At 37.0% G+C, this 19,412-nt stretch overlaps 1 protein-coding gene across 1 annotated transcript; it reads left to right on the forward strand.

Moving 5' to 3' along the window:
- The first annotated feature begins 2,568 nt into the window (after positions 1 to 2,568).
- On the forward strand, positions 2,569 to 18,645 carry xpc (xeroderma pigmentosum, complementation group C). Its single transcript, XM_028452149.1, has 14 exons — positions 2,569 to 2,815; positions 5,076 to 5,348; positions 5,441 to 5,537; positions 6,830 to 6,914; positions 7,014 to 7,171; positions 8,124 to 8,244; positions 8,329 to 8,418; positions 8,689 to 9,522; positions 10,947 to 11,107; positions 12,361 to 12,442; positions 13,815 to 13,946; positions 15,455 to 15,624; positions 16,378 to 16,471; positions 17,609 to 18,645. The coding sequence occupies exons 1-14, from the start codon at positions 2,737 to 2,739 to the stop codon at positions 17,942 to 17,944; spliced, it is 2,712 nt and encodes a 903-aa protein (XP_028307950.1). The 5' UTR covers positions 2,569 to 2,736; the 3' UTR covers positions 17,945 to 18,645.
- The last annotated feature ends 767 nt before the right edge of the window (positions 18,646 to 19,412 follow it).

Raw genomic sequence — 19,412 nt, forward strand, 5'->3', positions numbered from 1 at the left:
CCTCCATTAATGCTCGTTGAATCAGGTTGTAATTTGACATGATATTCTATGAGCGGATGTCTAGAGCCTCTATGAGACCTTTTTTTGCTCTGTGGAACCGAGTCATTCGTTTGTATTCTCGGGAGCGTGTGACGTGCTATTTGGCGCAGAGATGTTCCGGGACAATGGGCGCAGGTGGGGCTTGAAAGTTCACCTTTGTTCAAAATGGGAAATACTCCCCGAAAAATTAAATTTGAGATCCAACCAACCAACTCATTTTAGTTGACCTCAAGTGGGCCTGACCAGAAAAATCCATGTTTTTGTGAAAGTAAAAGCACAAATTCAAACAAAATCCTGAAAATTCCTTGACTTTTGCAACAAATTTTCTCAAAATTTGCAAAGCAATTTGTCAGAATTCTGTGGGGCAATTTGCAAGAATTCTCCAGGTTTATAAAAAGAATTGTGATTTAATATTACTGTAAATAATGTTGTACTGTAACCTCCATTTGATTGACAACTTGGATGGTAATTTACAAAAAGTCCTGTTTTGCTGTAATTTTTACTGTAAACAAAATCTTCCTGCGGGTCTGACAAGATGATCCGAACTTGGCCCTCGGACCTCGAGTTTGACAAACGTGCATGAGAGAGAAGTTTACTGCAGACTTGGAATTTCCTTTGTGACCATCACTTTCCTTATGCTCCACATTTGACTTATGAGATGGTAAAATAATGAAATGCATCAATAAGATAGTGATCTGAAGAATCTTCATGTATCAAAGCTGTTCATGATTTCAGCAGAAAAATGCATATATAATTTAGTTGTTTTTAAATACAAAGTGGACATTTTTTACGTTTTTGTCCATAAAATTCACTGGCATCCGTCGACTTGGCAAGACGTCTGAAACCTGCAGTTACCGCAGATGGTAAAACTCATTAATTTAAATTACAGTCTGGTGCATGATGAACATGTTAAAAAGTTCAAACTGACAGAGGTATGAGAAGACATTTGATGACAGAGAAATAAATCAAATATATGCATTTGTTTCCAGCTTGCTCAAAGCAGGTGTGCTTCTTTTTTTAGCTGTTCAACTAATTATGAAATAAAAGTGTTCCTGTATGAGAATAAATAGACGTTATTATGAGCAGATGGCTGTGAGTGTCTCTGATATGAATTATTCTGGTACGTTTTTGTATCAGCCAAATGGAGACTTGGAAATCCTGACCTCTTTATAACAGCTGTGCTTTTGTTTTTCAAACACCAACACTTACAAACAATCAGAAATCACTGAGAAATACATGCTGAGAGTTTCAATTATTTCTGTTTTCTCCATACATTTTTCCACGGTCATTAAATCGTGACCCACTTTTTTTTAAGTTTTTTTTAAAAATAGCTGTTTAAAACATAAGTATATATTGTTTTCCTGTGCAACATGCATTTCACAGCGTACCTGTCAAATAAAAAGTTTCTCTCACAGTAAAAAACAATTGAGTCCAACATGAGAGTATTTATTTTTTGACCAGCCAGTACAGGTCCACGACCCACTTTTGGGTCCCAACCCACCAGTTGAGAATCCCTGGTTTAACTAACTATAGGTTACAGTATTTGTCTCTAAATGATCTTTGGATTAAATGTGTTCTATGATTACCTCTTTCCTCTGGTGTGTTTAATTTAATTTTAATTATTTCCTTGTTTTCGTAATAAAAATGAAATAATAATTCAAAACAAATACATTACCATTAAAATAATAGTTGTATTACAAATAGCTATCTTCCTACATTTAAAAAAGACAAAACACACACACACTTTAAGGCACAAAACAAAACTTTTCAGCTCAGTTTGGGGTTTTTCATTATTTATTTATTTATTGGCGCTTTAAAAAAAAAAAAATCAGATGTAGTACAACACTGCTCCCTAGTGTTCATATTACCATACTTCATATAAATACTTAGATACAAACGTAATAATAACATAAAATGTATACAGAATATTTATAAATAATAATAATAATAATAAAAACTGAAGTGCTGCACTTAACAAGTCCATTTTATTACATTTTAATGTATCCAACCAGAAACTAAAATCCATAACAAAAGTTAGAGATTGAAATTGGCGGTTTTGTGAACTGATGTATTTGATGTAAATAAAGTCGTAATATATATATATATATATATATATATATATATATATATATATATATATATATATATATAAACATTTTTTAAAAAATTATGATTTGCATTAACAAAAAATAGAAAAACTGATCAAAACACAATACACAACACTGAAAATCAAAAACCAAGCAGAAAATTATATATATATATATATATATATATATATATATATATATATATATATATTTAAATATTGTTTTAACTCGTTGAAAAAAAGTGACAACCGGAGTTTTTTAATACCTGCATTAATTCTATATATTTTTAAACTTTACCTTTATCCTTATTTTTTAACTAAACCTAATGTAACCAAACTCAAGCGATGGAAAATCCAAAGCCACACTATCGCCATGGTGACAGTCAGTACACGACCTGCCGTAAATCAGGCCTACCGGAACCGGATATAGACGCAGTCGCGCATGCACTGAAAGGATCGTGCAGTGACAGACTGTGGTGAACAATCAGTGTGAGATGTTATGAAAACTCTGGTTCTGGTCCTTATGCAACACGACATGTGGAGACTGAGAACTGTTCCTGGTTCTCTGCTGTAGTTTACTTCATAAATAGTTCATAAATAAGGAGTTTATCATGGCGAAGAGGAAAGAAAACAGACAGCCACAAACACAAACAAAGAAACTAAAGGCGAAGAAGAAGACAACAGACAGAGGTAGGAATGAGTTTATTATGGATACATATGATGGATATTGTGCATAAAATCCTCTAATCCAGGGTTTTTCAACCTCTGTGAAATATTAAATTTCACCTAATTGGTTAAAAAAAAAAAAAAAAAAAAACATTTCACTCTTAACGTTTAACAACACGGAACAAAATGTAGTTATAAAAATTAATATATTTATTATTCGTAACTGAAAAAAGAATATTAATATATTTATATAGTTTATACATATAAAATTATAATATAACACAAAATGTAATTTAACAGAATAAAGTTAATTTGTAGTTCTTGTCATATTTAATGTTTGGTTTTATATTTGCATTGAAGACACTGATAAGAATGACCACATGTTAATTACACTTTTTATTAAAAATAAATAAATACATCCATATTCTGATGGCAAAATTAATATTTGCTGTTGTTCATTGGATTCCTATTAAAATGAATCATTAAACTATTGATAGCTACTGTGGTTTATGAGTTAGATTCAGACTGGCTGCAGCATCAATGTAACTTAGTAGTATAGTGAAGTGCGTTAAAGAAATTATTTAAAGCTGCAGTATGTAAGTATTTTTTTTAATTTTATCTATTTATTTTTGCTTCTTTTGGTCAAAAATCCATATTTATCATTAATATGTTTGTTTGTTAATTTGAGTGGGACGTGTTAACACATTAATGCGTTAACACGTCTGCAAGCACACATGCAGACGTGACTTGTGCATTGTGCCCGTGTACCCATGCTAAGTCTATGGGAAATGTAGAGCAGACGTGCAGGCGCAGGGTACGCGTTCATTTACCCATTCGTTGGACTGGTGCGCATGGATTCACCCCCCATTAGGGATCAAAATTGATAAGAATTTAGTGATTCCGATTCCATTATCAATACTGCTTATTGATTTGATTTCTTAACGATTCTCTTATTGATTCTCATTGGGTGAGGGAATTAAATAATACAAATGGATTGTTTGCTTTAACTCTTTATTATATCATCTTTGTGTCTTTAATTTCCTGCAGGGATATCAGATCTATTTATATTATTATTATTATTATTATTATTATTATTATTACAACATATGACACATTTTGGCTACAAACATTTGAGAATATTTACAGTGCTCCTTTTGAACTTGAACAATTTGATCCAAAACTAATTCAGACATAAAACAAATAATTCTTCTGTAAAAAAACATATTATCCAAAAGTACAGCTTCACTTATTGTTATGTATTTAAGCTGTAAAACTTTAGTTTAGCCTTTGTTTACATTTCTATAAATGGACCTTCAGAGACGCCGTCCCTGTTGTTACGTGTGTGTGTGTGTGTGTGTGTGTGTGTGTGTGTGTTGTGTGTGTGTGTGTGTGTGTGTGTGTGTGTGTGTGTGTGTGTGTGTGTGTGTGTGTGTGTGTGTGTGTGTGTGTGTGCGCGCGTGTGTGTGTGTGTGTGTTGTTATGAGGACTGTGACTAGTGTAGCAACAGAGACACTACAAACACAGCACGGAGGACAGCACAGCTGTGGGTGGAGGAGGTGGATTTTTTGCGCTGAGCAGCAAACAACTATATGGTGGGAGGAGCTTCACTTGGTGCTAGCATAAACACAATATACAGGACCTGGAGGAGTTTATTGTTACGTATTAGTGACGTAAGAGGAACCGATAAGCGGAATTGAAATACAAGCAAACAAACGATTCCTAGGAATTTGATTACTGGGAAACGGTTCTCAGAAAGAACTGGTTTTTGATTCCCATCCCTACCCCCGATAGCGTGCGTGCATGCGTGAGACTCGCTACCTGTCCATCTTTCCTCCGTGGATTCACTCTCACACACACATGTACGCACTCAGTGACTCACATCAGGTAGAAATGTGTGACACTTGAGGGCTTTGCTAGTATATCAGTGTGAGGGCTGCTGCTCAGACGCCCCTCCCCACTCTCCGGTCTAACCCTCCGTCTGGTGTAACCCGCGTTGATTCCGCTGTGATTTCAAAATAAAATGAAAATGAACGTTTTGAAACGTAATCACCAAATAAGTCCAAAAAAATGGATGCACAGCTTTTCAAAAAGTTTCAGCTCGAACAGACACTGTGTCAGGGAGGTCACACAGACAGACAGACGGTCCTCGCTTTAATAGATAGATAAAGATTAATTTGTGTATACAGAAGCACTTGATATAGCAATATTACGTTTTAGCTGTCCTAAAATGAAATTAAATCAAAATCCCCATGTTTCTAACCCTGTGTCTTTGTGTCTGTTAAAGATAACGATGACGATGCTTCAGAAGAAGAAGAAAAGCTGAAGAGGAAAGTCAAACCCACCCCTCGTCTGTTGTCCAATCGCAACGCACGAAACACGTCCACAGTTACAACCAGTAAATACTTCCAGTCACCAACCAAAGAGGACGAGGACAGCGAGGACGACTTTGACATGGAAATGTCCCCCCCGCCACGTGGAGTCAGCACGAGTTATAAGAAACAAGAGGAAGTGGAGGATGACAGTGAAGAAGATGAGGATAACTGGGAAGAAGTGGAAGGTGAGGCAGAAATCATGTTGGATGGTTATTATTTAATTTAATTATTTCATTACTTTACGTAGAACAGTGGTGAAAATGTTTTGTTTTTTTAGAGTTGTCTGAACCACTGGGTCCATCTGAACCCTCTGATCCTGCTCTACCCTACGAGTCTGTGGAGATAGAGATCGAGACCCCTGAAGTCAGAAAGAAGTAAGGCTTTAATAATAGTAAATAATGCTTATATACTGTATGTTACAGTTTAGCCCAAAAACTAAAATACTATTTTGTAACTAAATGAGCAGGGTTCTTAAAGTCTTAAAAGGCATTACATTTATGAATCTAAAAATAAGGCCTTAATTGTCATTAAAATGTCTTAAATCAAAAAAGAAAATTAGCAACATTATGGGAAAATGGAAATGTAACAGAAATTACCTGTCCAACACTGATTTATGATTATTTTAGTCAGTTTTTTTGTGTGTATTTTTGTGTGTTTGCTTTGGCGATTGATGTGGTGTTTTTTCCCCCAATTATGTTCACTGTGAAGATGTTCTTAAATTTAATTTCAAATGGCAATAAAAAGTCTTGAATTGAATGTGAATAAAGCTGTAGGAACCCTGATGATGGAATGAGGAACAAATTAATACAGTTTTTTGGATCGTGATATCAAAAATTTCTGGTGATTCCAAAGACACTTTGTTTTATTCTAGAATTAGTTTATAATCATGTTTGGTTTATTGAATCACAAATACAATGTATTTTCATAGTGAATTTTATTTTAAAGGGGGGGTATCATGTTTTTATTCTATAGCATTCTCAGTTTTTTTGTTTTTTTAATGAGTACAGACAACATAAACCAGGGGTTTCATAGAAAAGTCTTTAAAATAAGTAAATTCGAAGCTAAATCTGCAGAGGAGGGTGCTGCGGGCTGGACTGAGGAAGAGCACATAGGAGGTGGGAGGTGCCTCATCCCCAAGGCGGAGCCTCGTCCCCTCAAGCAAAACAGCAGGAAAATGGAGGAGATTTAAAGATTACTTAAAAATACGTGAATCAATCTGAGAAACACTGGACATATATTTTTCAGGAGGGAATGACACACTAACATGATATAAAGCTTGAAAAAGTGATTTTTACATGATACCCCCTTTAAATAGATACATATTTGAGAAAGTGAAAGTATAGAATACAGTTAAGATTGTATTTTAAATTTGAAAAAAATAGATTTTTTAATTTGTAATTTGTGTTTTTAACAATTATTAGACTTTCCAGGCGACCCCACATGGGGCCACGACCCCAAGGCTGAAAAACCCTGCATTAATATGTTATATTCAATGTGGGAAAATGTTATTTCCCCAGAAATTAGAGTTATAAAATCAGGAAGAGAACAACGCACTCACATCTGCAGCTCAGAATAAAGACACTGAACTCTTGTGCATAATTACACACTATAAACAAATAGTTTTTTAAAATAGTGATTCTTTCTGGCTTTAATTTTTGTTCCTCAGGCAGAAGAAGAAGGCAGAGTTTGAGACATACTTGAGGCGAATGATGATGCGCTTTAAGAAGGACTTACACACCGATACACACAAGGTACACACACACACCTTTATGCTGCATCACAGTCCTGGGTCTGTTTCTCATGTTTTGTTAATGAACTGATGTTGTTGATTTTTCTGATGGTTCCTTTAGGTCCACCTCATGTGTCTGATAGCCAGTGGAATGTTCCGGAACAAGCTGTGCTCTGAACCAGATCTGCTGGCTGTCACTCTATCCCTGATTCCCGCCCACTTTAGCTCAGTCAGCAAAGAACGCATGGACCAACATTATCTCTCTGGACTTCTCAAATGGTGCTTTCACTACTTTTATGCCTAATTTTCCTCATTTCTTGATATTCAGGTTCACAGGTTCACGTTCCCGTAGCAGGTACATGCTGGTAAGGTTAAAAGTCCAGAATCAAAATTAGAGAACAAGTACATCTCAGTGTTTTCACCAGGAATTTGTCACAGCGTAGGGGATTGCGTGGCAACTCATTCATTTTTTATTTTTCAATTATTTTATTTAGTTGATTGTTTTTGTTTAGATTATGAAGCACACTGTTTATATTGGACAGTGATTATGGGTTACAAAGAGGAGGATGAACACAGTAGAGCTTTAATCAGGCCTAAAAAAGACGACCTGACCCAATCTGAGCCCGAAAGAACACGACCCGAAGCCGAATGAAGCCGATGTCTCTTTAAGCCTGAACCGGTTTCAACCATTATTCACATCTGTGTGCACGCATGTAGAATGATCCGTTATGAGTTAAAACCTGATGAGCACCTTCATGTGCTGCTACACGCTAGCGGTTGAAGCTACACTGTTTATATTGGACGGTGATTATGGTTTCCAAGGACAGGATGCACACAGGCAACATCTGGGGCAGCTTAGTGGCTGCAGGGGTCCTCAGGTAAAGACAGGGCCATCCGAGCCAATCGCCTGTATTAAATAGACAGTGTGACTGATTTGTGTGTTTCTGGGTTATACAGATTAAAAAGAGAGTTTAAACAACTTGTGCACACCTGGAAGTCCGGTTAGCGTCCAAGTGTTCAACAATTATCACAGCAGTAATGATTAAAAGAGGAAAAAACAACAGAAAATCCTCCTACGCTGGTTAAAAACAGCGTAGGGGTTCAAAATCACAACATAGGGGGCCCCTACACTCATCAGTGCTAGAGAGAACCCTGTATCTAGTGTGAGGTTCTCAGCTGATGTGTTTGTGTAATGAACACAGTTTTCATCTATGTCTTCTTGTTCCCTCAGGTTTAGATCAACCTTCACTCTTAACCCCTCCCTACCCAGTGAGGAGCGTCCAGACCCCCGTGCTCTACTGGAGAGGCGACTTTCCAGCCTCTCCGCCAGAGATCACCAGGAGATGACTCACGTTGGTAGTTTGTCGTGTTTATACTACAGTAGAATGAAACCTTCTCATTGGATGACGGCCTGTTTTAATGTGTTGTTCCTGCAGCTGTTTCTTTTGGTCTTGAGGTCTCTGCAGCTCTTCTGCAGATTGGTTCTCTCTCTGCAGCCTATTCCTCTGAAACAAGCAGCCACTAAGGTAAAGTGTGACGTTAAACTCCTAATCTGAGTAATATTGAACTTTGATTGAGCACATTTTGTAAAGCATTCATTGTCCATATATGAAAAGCCATCATACTTAGTCATTCTGCATAAATATCAGAGTCTGTATATGCATTTGTTTCCTTATTTCATGCGTGTTTATAACTACTAAAACTTAGGTCATATGTGAATTTGCATCTTCATGAACAAAGTTTAGAACCCAAAGCTCTAGTTACACAGATTCTGGCTTCTTCTTCTTTAATTTCAGGTTAAAAGTGGTCGAACGTTAACAAAATCCAGACAGGAAACGTCCACCACCAACTCTCCTGGGACAAAAGTGTCACCTGGTACCAAGAGACCAGCGGGAGGAGGGAAAGTCAAAGCTGAGAGAGGAGGAAAAAGGGTTAGGAGAAAAGAAATAAAGGAGGAAGATGAGGATGAGGAAGATAATAAACCTGCTGCAAAAGGACGACCCAAACCTAAGAACCTAAAACGCCGCAGTGTTGCATCAAAGATCAGCTACAAAGAGGAGAGCAACAGTGAAGAGGAAGAGTGTGAGAGGCTGAGTGATGAAGAGTTTGAAGCAGTCAGTGATGTAGATAGTGAAGATTCAGAGGGCGGAGCTACATCGAGAGCAGGGAGGAGCAAAAACAAAACCAGTGCAGCTACAAAGAGAAAGAGTGGAGGAGGAAAAAAAACAGTGAAAGAGGAGGAAGAGTGGAAGGAAGTGAGGGTGGAGGAAGAGGAAGAGGAGATGACGAGCAGTGGAACAAAAATAAGAAGAAGTGGTGGGAAAAAGAGGGAGGGTCCAGGATCTGATGAGTGGCTGGAGGTGTATCTGCAGAAGTCCTCCTCCTGGGTCTGTGTGGACGTGGATCACGGAGTGGGAATGCCCCACCTCTGCTCCCAGAATGCAACAGCACCGCTAACCTACGTGGTCTCTGTGGACCAGGAGGGGTTCGTTAAGGACTTAGGGAGGAAATACGATCCCACCTGGATGACCACGTCCAGGAAGAGGCGTGTTGATGAGAGCTGGTGGGAGGAGACGCTTCAGCCGCTTTTAGGACCAGAAGATGAGAAAGACGTAAAGGAGGAGAAGGAGGTGAGTTAGTCTCTCATCATATTCTGATAGATTTATTACTTATTATTATGTTGATGAAAAGGATCTGAAACTAACATCAGGGTTCTCGCCATCACTGTTAATCATAGGGGCCCCTACACCAGGGATGTAAAACACATTTTAGTTCATGGGCCAAATATGGACCAGTTTGATCTCAAATGGCAGCAGATTTTAGGCGGGAAAAAGAACAAATTTAACATAAATAATATCAGTCCCCATTTTTTGTGGAATTTTGTAGAATTGTTTGTAAGAAATTGCCAGATTTGTGTAAAAATAGAGTTCTTCCCATAATTTGCAATTAAAAATGACTGCGTACATGTGATATAAACAAAGTAAAAATGCAGGCCCCTAAACATATTGCAGAGTTTCATTAAATTTGTGAATTTGAACAAGTGGATTATTTGGTAATTTACACAATCTATGTTATTTCTGTCATTTTTACTGTCTCCTGTGGGCTGAATTGGATGCTCTAAAGGTCAAACAGTGAAAGGGTTTTATTCTGTTGTTTTGTCTCTTTATAACCTGTACCGTCGTTATAATTGTTGCACACTTTTATACAAAAAGGGACTTCCAGGTGTGCATGGGTTGTTTTACCTCTTTTTAATTTGAATAACCCAGAAACACATAAGCTGGGCGATATGGACCAAAACTCATATCTCGATATTTTTTCTCAAATTGGCAATTAACGATAAATTCAAATTCAGAAAAACAATTGTGGTTTTAAAATTATTGATGTAAAATGCCACATAGGCACATTTATTAACAAACAGATGCACAATATTTGCCACTTTAGTCTTTTTCTCCTCTAAGGGACAGCACGTGTGAGTGAGTTCTGTAGTGTGGCTTGTTTAGGGGAAGGTGTGGGTTAGAACGCATTTAGAAAGCGACTCATAAAACAAGTATTTTAAAACAAAACAAGCTATGAAAATATGTAAATCGATATAGGCGTATTTGTCATTTCTATATCGCCAAGATAGAAACCTCGATGTATCTTGAATCTCGATATATCACCCAGCCCTACTAGGGACTGACTCAGACACCAGGGTTCTTCACTGTATTCCTTTTGTTTTAATGTAGCAGCTAGCATAGCTTTTAGTCTTCAGGTAAAAAACCATAAACACAAACAATGAATTCATGTAGTTACAAAAAACTGTATAACACACATTTTTACAATTACTCTTTTAACAAAAACAACTATTTTACCCTGTCAAAATACATTAGAGTCAAATAATTCTATATTATTTAAGTTCACATTGTCACTATTTTATACATACACTAAAACATTATTTATTCATTTTAAATTAACTCATTGTTCATATTTTAACGGAACCAAAAAAAAACCTATTTTGATTCACATGTGAGTGGTTTTAATGTTGTGGCTGTTTCTTTGTGTTTTACTCTCCCAGCTCCAGAACAAACTCCTGAACAAACCTCTGCCAATCTCCATTACCGAGTACAAGAACCACCCACTTTACGCCCTAAAGAGACACCTGCTGAAGTACGAGGCCATCTACCCTCCTACCGCCGCTGTGCTCGGATACTGTCGGAAGGAGCCCGTCTACTCCAGGTCAGACAAACGCTCACGAATCGTGTGCTTTCATGATTATACGAGGTACAAAGTAGTGGTGCAACGGATCAAAAAACTCACGGTTCGGATCGTATCACGGTTTTCAGTCACAGATCAACAGAACAAACAAAAGAAAAAGACAGGACAAATAACTTTGCACTCCATTTATTTTATTATATTTTATTTTTCTGCTCATTAAATACAAACATTTAACTTGAGGTGTCAATCCAATGCCTAAATACAATTTTGAATCATATAAAAACAAATTAAAGTGCAATATAAGGCATGACACCATCACCCTTTAAACAGGAAGTGTTTTTTAAACATGGAGAGTGAATTAAAAACCACATCATCAAAAAAGAAGGAAAAGAAAGCAGATCTGAGTTTATCATTTCAAATTCTTACAATAGTCATGGATGGCCATCTTATTTATTTAATAAGAGCCTTAAAAGACATGGATGGACGGAGGATAAACATGAAAACATGTGCGTGCGCTATTCAACTATCACACACAGATACACGACCAGGAGCGCGAACCACACATGTGGTTGATGTGGTTTTTTTTCATCAACCAATCCGCAGACCACGTGCGTGCCGAACCGTGGAGAGAGATCCGTGCGGATCACGGATCAATGATGATCCGTTGCACCACTAGTACAGTGTAAGTGTATTCTTTAACACACCTGGTAATCACCCAATAACTTTCAAAATAAGACTGAAAACCAGCAGGAAGTAGATAGTCAGATCTCTGCTTTATTTAAAAGGCCAGTGTGTGATTTTAGCTTAGGGAGCGTGTGCAAATGTGTGGAAACAAACAATAAAGAACTGGGTTTTCCAACTTCCTACTTGAAAAAGTGCAATGAAATGCCACAAATCACACAAACAATCACGTCCTATATTGTAAATACTATCTCATCTGAAACACTTTGAAGAAGGTAATTTAAATGATTTGACTTGGAAAATGCTGATGTCTGAGTTATATTGAATGCAGCATTAACCATACTCTTAGTTATACCTGTAGGTGATACAAATCTAGTCAAAGTTCTATACAGCGCTACTCTAGCTAATATATCTCTAGTGGTGAGTATTTAACCTAACCTGATGCACATTTTAAAGTGTTTTGTTTGCCTGTGGCTAAATATGAAGCTCATCATTGAATGAAACTTAGATTCTTTGCATCTGTTTAGACTATTCCGTACATAACATTTATGATTACTGATCATATTTTGTGTGTAACATGTCTTTGTCTGCAGGGATTGTGTGCACACACTGCACTCTAAAGATACGTGGCTAAAGGAGGCTCGGACTGTGCGACTGGGGGAGGAGCCTTACAAGGTTACACTGTTATTTCACCTGATACACTTTGCTTTGTTACAGAGTTATTTTACATTTTAATAAAATTCTCATTGTATACTGATTTTTGTGGGGATGATATTTCCTTGAATTACAGTTAGTTACCATTTACTTGTTCTCGCAAGTTTAAAAACATGAAATAAATTGTATTTCATATAGAGGTTAGAGTTTAAGCCCGAGCCCAGCCTGACCCAAAATGTGGGTCATGCATTAGAGTCGGGTCTTTTTTTTTTATCTCTATTACATTAATATTATTTTTTAATAAACAGAAAAACACTTCTATATTGTTGTGGTATCATTTCTAAAGTGATTTCTGCTCGTAGTGGGACGGGATATTGCGTTCACATTCACTGAAAATTATTTGCTGATTTTGCTTATTCCTCACTTGCTGCTGGAGCGCAGGGAACAAATATGATTGGTTCTTCAGTCAGGTCTGCGCTCCACGCACGGGTCACCTGGTCTGGTCTGGAATGCTATAACAGACTGGGTTCTATTTATGTTCTGGTTATGTTCCACTTGTGTGTGGTGTGTATTCAGTGGTTAACTGATGCTGAGATTTCCCATGGTCATGAAGGCATCATAGTTACGTGCAGCTTTCTCTGCCAATGTGTGTCTTTGTTTACCTGTGTTCTGAGTGTTGATTGGCTGAGAGGCTGGGGTAAGGGCGGGCGTAAGTGGGGACAAGACGACTGTACAATTCTGTTTCCACGGTAATGTGAGTGTAAGACGGTTCTTTGTGTGTTTGATTGTTTATTTTTGGCTTCTTACTACGACCTCCATTAAAGCCTGTAAAACTGATAACAGCTCGAGTCACGTCATTAAAATACCTTTTGGGCAGAGCTGCGGTGCGTGTACCCCCCCCCCCCCCCCCCAGCCGCGTGAGGCACCACGCTACTAATTTTCCGGCAGCAATACGTTCAATAAAATAATGATTTACGTTGGGTTTGCTTCAGGCTCTGGCCTACAATTTAAGTTAATGGGTTGGGCTGGATTTTTTGGGCCAAGTCTAACCTCTAATTTCATACCATTTTGCACTTGTAAAGGTGAAATTTGTAATTATTAATATCAAGATGCATATCGTTTATTGTTTATTATCGGGATAAACCGTATCGTGACATGTAAATCAGATTGATGGCAATGTACACCGCTAGTATGTATTGTGCTATGAAAATAATTGTTCCTTGTCTAAAATGGCTTTGCTTTTTCATTTTTCTGAATATTGTGACTTAACCTCATTTGAATCCTTTTGGGATCAAGTAGAAAAAAGCTGACACATTGAGTGTTTAAACACAGCTCTGTAAGGAGGAAATAACACAAACACGTGTATGTGTGTTATTGTGTGTTTTCCTGTCAGATGGTGAAAGGCTTCTCCAATCGATCCAGAAAGGCCAGGATGGTGTCGGAGCAGAAGGAGGAAAAAGATCTTCCTCTGTTTGGAGATTGGCAAACTGAGGAGTACCAGCCACCCATCGCTGTGGACGGAAAGGTAGCTGGGTCTTATTATTTTACGTTATTTATATATTTATTCATTTTGGATCACAATATCCATAGAGTGAAAAGTTACTGTTTTTTATTATCCCTCTTATTATCATCAAATATTAATGACACATATTACCCCTGGGGTCAATCTGACCAGGGACATTTGCCTCCAGAAAATGATTTTTCTTTTTCTTTTTTTTTAATTTAAAAAATTTGTTGACCAAGTTTTTGTGTCTGACACTTTGTTAATTAGTTGAATATATAAATAAGCCCTTGATAATTAAACCTTGACCTGTTCTCTAGCGCCACCATCAGGATAAACCTTTTTTTTTTTTCAACCAGACAAAACTTTTAAATTAGATATAATTTATCTTTAATAGTTTTCATCTAAATCAATAATGTATGACCACTAGAGTATGAACCCTATTGGTTGCGGTGATGATATGACCTTTGACCTTTCCTGCAGTGCCACCATCAGGTTAAACTTTTAGTATACAGTTAGTTGAGTTATCTTTATCTCCTTTTTTGTAACATATTTGGGGTTATTTACTATAAAGTTCCTTCTCTCAGACACATCCTCCTCTACGTCACTTTTACTGTGAAAGAGATTTTCCAAAATGAGGATATTGTCTCCTCCCACCATGATACACCATGTTATGTATCAACTCTGTACCTGCATGTTTAAAGGTCCCATATCATGCTATTTTTCACCCAACCATCATTTATTCTAAGAACCCTAAAAACATAATATTTGAGGTTTATTTTCCCAAACTCGCCTGTTTTCCAGAGTTTTAGCCTCTGAGCATCTTTACACAAACAGGCTGATTTGCGGCCTTTATGCATATTCATGAGTGGGCGTGTCTATATACGGGACACTGACTTCCTCCTCCCTGCACGGTGACGTAGGGCCAGAGGAAGCCCCGCCCTCCTCCCACCCACTCTGTCGCTGAGCTCATGCTGCTTTATGAACATGAGACAGAGCGTGGGGGCGGGGCGTTCACCGGTACATACATAGACTGTAGAAAATGCATACATAGCACTGTGTGAAGGATGCTGACATGCTCACCTTAGTGGGCGTGTCTGTTTACATGTCAATCACGGCAGAGAGCTTCCTGGGGGCGTGGCGTCTCCAGCTCAGTGCCGCGTCAAATTCATCATCAAAGTGGGAACGCGTCATCAAATTGTAGCGAGGTGTTTGTGTTCACCCTGTAGTAAGAAAGGAGCAAATCACCCTCTAACTAACAATTGAGGGAATCAATGAAAAAAGACTTTAGACATGTGTATGAAGCCCTAATAACACTTTATCATGTTTAAAGTACAGAAAAGTCAGTTTAGCTCAACATGGGCCCTTTAAGGTCACACACAGATGCAGCTAAAACAGTTTGGGGTCAGATTGACCCCTGAGGAACACCAATATGTGCAATATGCATTCAGCACATTGAATGGGGTCAAATTGACCCCAAGGATAATAGGAGCGTTAAAAAGCTAATGAGCATCTTCCTCTGTCCCCCTCAGGTTCCTCGCAACGACTACGGCAACGTCTACCTGTTCAAACCCTGCATGTTGCCGGTTGGCTGCGTACACCTCAGGTTGCCCAACCTGCATCGCGTGGCCCGGAAGTTGGACCTGGATGCTGCACCGGCGGTCACAGGTTTCGACTTCCACGGAGGATATTCTCACGCTGTGTAAGACTAAACCGTCATTTTGTGCTTTCAGTCACATACTTTTATTCACAATAATGTTTGTGAAAAAGACAAAACATAATACACAGGATTTATTTGGAAAATCAAATCCAGTTGTTTTATTTACACCTCTTTTATTTTATTTTTTTACAAAGATCAAGAGTCAGTGAAGCTTTTTGCAGTCCATACTAATGTAGAAATTACTTTTTAAATGTATTTCTACATAAGCTGCTATTTGAGAATTAGCATTTACTTAGATGTAATGTCAGAACTTATTAATGCTGATATATAAAATTCACATCATTATAAAGACTTCTTGTCTTTTTTTGCGTTTGTAGTTATTAGTCATATTATTCACAAAAATAAAATCAAACAATGAAATACAATATTTATTTTTTTTTACAATTCATTAAGAATATAATTATAGGAAAAAAATAAATAAAAACATCTAAGCACATTCTGATCAAATGCTGATCCACACCTGTTAGTGTCCTATGGTACGAGCAGAACACTTTGCTCTTCTTTATTAATATATTGTAGTGATGAAAATAATAAATAAATTAAGCTCATGTATTGTTTTCATTGATTCAGTCATATACCAAAATTCATTTAAATCGGCAAAATGTTTCTTCTCGTGTCAGATATTTTTATACGATTAATTTACATTAATTATTTTCAAAGTCTCTAATTATTTACATACTAATTTATATTTAATCCATGTTTTCACAAATTGTCCCATGTCCTCTGTGTTTGTAGGAGTGATGGTTACATAGTGTGTGAGGAGCATGAGGAGATCCTCAGAGCTGCCTGGGTGGAGGACCAGGAGAACCAGAAACAGAAGGAGAGAGAGGTGCGTACGTCATTGTGTTGATTTAACCTGCTTTGCTCGTATAGAAATGTACAAATGTGGCCTAAAATCTTTGAAATGTACTTATTAGTAGATCTATACCTAACAAAACACATTATTTAGCACCGTATTCATTTTATTAACATTTAAAAATGGGACTACTTTACAGTTAAAACCTGTGTTCCTCCATCTTGACATCATGTGATTGATGATGTCACGGGGCCCCACTGCCTGTAAACATCCCATTATTTTCTATTGGAGTGAAACATTCAGCCTAATTTATAGATCATTTAGCAGTTTTTTTAGATCAAAATGACAACTTGTGCTAACTTTGGTTTCTCTAAATAATCATGAAAAGTTAAAGATGTCAATTTAAAGCTCTTTTGTTTACAGAAAGAGTTTTAAAACAGTTGTGAGCCGAAAAATAATCTATGGCCACAGGGGGCGACAGTTCCAACTCTGCTGTCATGGATTATTCAATTATTTAATATAACTTTTTTTAGCTCTTCCTTAAACAGTGCGCTGACACGCTCTGGTGGCTGAAGTTAGCGAGTAATTCGTGGACTGTTGAAGACACATAAACCCTGATGATAAAAGTCCTTTTGGGTGGGAGTCCTTCAACAGTTTACTGATTTACTCGCTAACTTCAGTCACCAGAGCGTGTCAGCGCACTGTTTCAGGGAGAGTAAAGGTCCCTTAGGAGAGCTTTTCTTCTCTTTCTTCTCTTTGTTCGATAAACAAAAGAAGTTTACATCGACATCTTTAACTTTTCCTGGTTATTTTTAAGAGCAACCAAAAGCAGCACAAGTTGTCATTTTGATCCAAAAAGCTGCTAAATGATCTAAAAATCAGGCTGAACGTTTCACTCCAGTAGAAAACAATGGGATGTTTGCAGGCAGTGGGGCCGTGTGACATCATCAGTCACGTGATTTCAAGACAGCGGAACATAGGTTTTAAAACGGTAAAGTAGTCCCATTTTTAGAAGTTAATAAAACAAATAAAGTGCAAAATAATGCATTTTGTTAGACATAGATCAACTACTCAGGACATTTCAAATATCTTTGGCCACATTAGTAAAAACAGTGGAGGATCCATTTAAAGCTGTTTCAATATCAAAATATTTTCTTTCGTCTTTCGTAGAAAAAAGAAAAGCGAGCGACGTCCAACTGGACTCTCCTGGTGAAGGGTCTGCTGATCAGAGAGAGGCTCAAACAGCGCTACAGTAAGAAGAACCAGGGACTGGCCAGCACCACCGGGGGTCAGAACGCAGACAATGGGTTTTCCTCTGATGAGGGGCCAGCAGAAAGTGGAAGTTGTGGTGGTAAGACGGCATCTGAAACTCTGGCTCTGTCGTGGCCTCAAAACAGGCAAAAAGAGGAGGATAATACAGGCGTGAGTGGACTGAAGAAGAAGAGGAAGACAAAACGAGAAAAGAAAGGTGAAGAGCAGCATTTATTTCCTTTTGAGAAGGTGTGAGCGTTGGAAAAAAAGAAAAAGCTTTGTTTACCTAAACTAGATAGAAAAAGACTCTGGAGCACTGATCACAGGACTGAAAACACAAGGTTTTCATCAACATCAGGAAAGTAAAGAATGGAGAAATTATTTACTCCTAATACTTCTGACTTCATTACTGTTTAATGATGAATCTCAGGATATCAAACGCTGTGAGCTAACATCTGTCTGGACATCAATGTGATGTGAAGAAAGTGTTTTTAGATCTTCAGAGTTGAAGAACTGATGCCAGAAAAGCTGTTTAAATATTAAAAATATAAAACAACAGTCTTCTTTTGACCAATCTGTACCGGTTACACTGTTTTCCAAATGTTTGTATCCAACTGTCTGAGCAGGTCACTTCTCTTGGTCAATATTGTACACATTTGTGACTTTTAGCATCCTGAAGATAAAGCTTAAAGTTTGTTTTTTTTTCCTTCCAACAAGGTTGTAAAAACACACACAAACTTGATTTTTCAATCGATCTCTCATAAAAGTTTCTCTCATGTTGTGACGCTATAAAGACACACAAGGTTCTCATTGATTCTAGGGTGTTGTGATATTGATCATATTCCACATGTCGTGTTTGTATGTGTACGAGAACAGCAAATGATTGCATTCTAACTTTTTGTATACTTAAATATTAGAAAATGGCAAAATAAACTAAATGCATTGATATTTTTTAATGTTGCTGTATTATTTGTGGTTGGTTGGATTCTATAATTGTTTGCATAGATTATTAATTATTGCATAGATGCCTTTATCTGATTATAATCTTGTATTTGTCCATTAACAGTATTTTTTTTCTCTCTCTTTTCTGCCTGAAATCACAATAAAAAAATAAATAAATGTTTTGTAGTTACAATAATTACGTGACGAAACAACAGCAGTTATCGTCTTAGAGCAAAACGTTGTCTAAGAAAGTGTTTTTCAGGCTAAAACACCAGTGAAGGTTTTAAAGTGATCTTTTTTGCTTTTGGTGGAATAGGAAATTAAGTTGTTTTTGTTAATTAAAAAAAATCAAAGCCAATTTATTTTCAGAGTGCCATTTAGGCTGTTGAAGTCAATGGTTTTAAAACCACCATTTCCTGCAAGTGTTTCTTTTATTTATTTTGTTTATTAACAAACAAGATAATGTGCAACAACTTCCTCAGTTACACATCAATGCACATCATCTACAAACATGAACTAAATACATAGACCAAAAAATACAGTTCAACAGCAACAAAAGAAAACGTATAAGATAAAATAAAATGACAAAAACATTGTAATGGGGTATTTTTATTTAAATAGATTTAACCTAAGCATCAAATTCTATCTTTTTCTTGCATGGACATTTACAATTTTATCAAAGAATTTTTGAAACAAGAAAATCTCCAATATTATATTGTGTATATAAAATATTATAATTCAATTATTGATCTAAAATGTAAGTTTTTTTATTCTGAAGGAA

Source organism: Gouania willdenowi, chromosome 7 (genome assembly GCF_900634775.1).
Source record: "Gouania willdenowi chromosome 7, fGouWil2.1, whole genome shotgun sequence".
Taxonomy (NCBI): Eukaryota; Metazoa; Chordata; class Actinopteri; order Blenniiformes; family Gobiesocidae; genus Gouania; species Gouania willdenowi.

Excerpts from the sequence above, each read along its gene's own strand:
- xpc (XM_028452149.1), top strand. The coding sequence starts at position 2,737 with ATGGCGAAGAGGAAAGAAAACAGACAGCCACAAACACAAACAAAGAAA. Across the intron at positions 2,816-5,075 it reads GAAGAAGACAACAGACAGAG|ATAACGATGACGATGCTTCA; the intron begins GTAGGAATGAGT and ends TGTCTGTTAAAG. Across the intron at positions 5,538-6,829 it reads ACCCCTGAAGTCAGAAAGAA|GCAGAAGAAGAAGGCAGAGT; the intron begins GTAAGGCTTTAA and ends TTTGTTCCTCAG.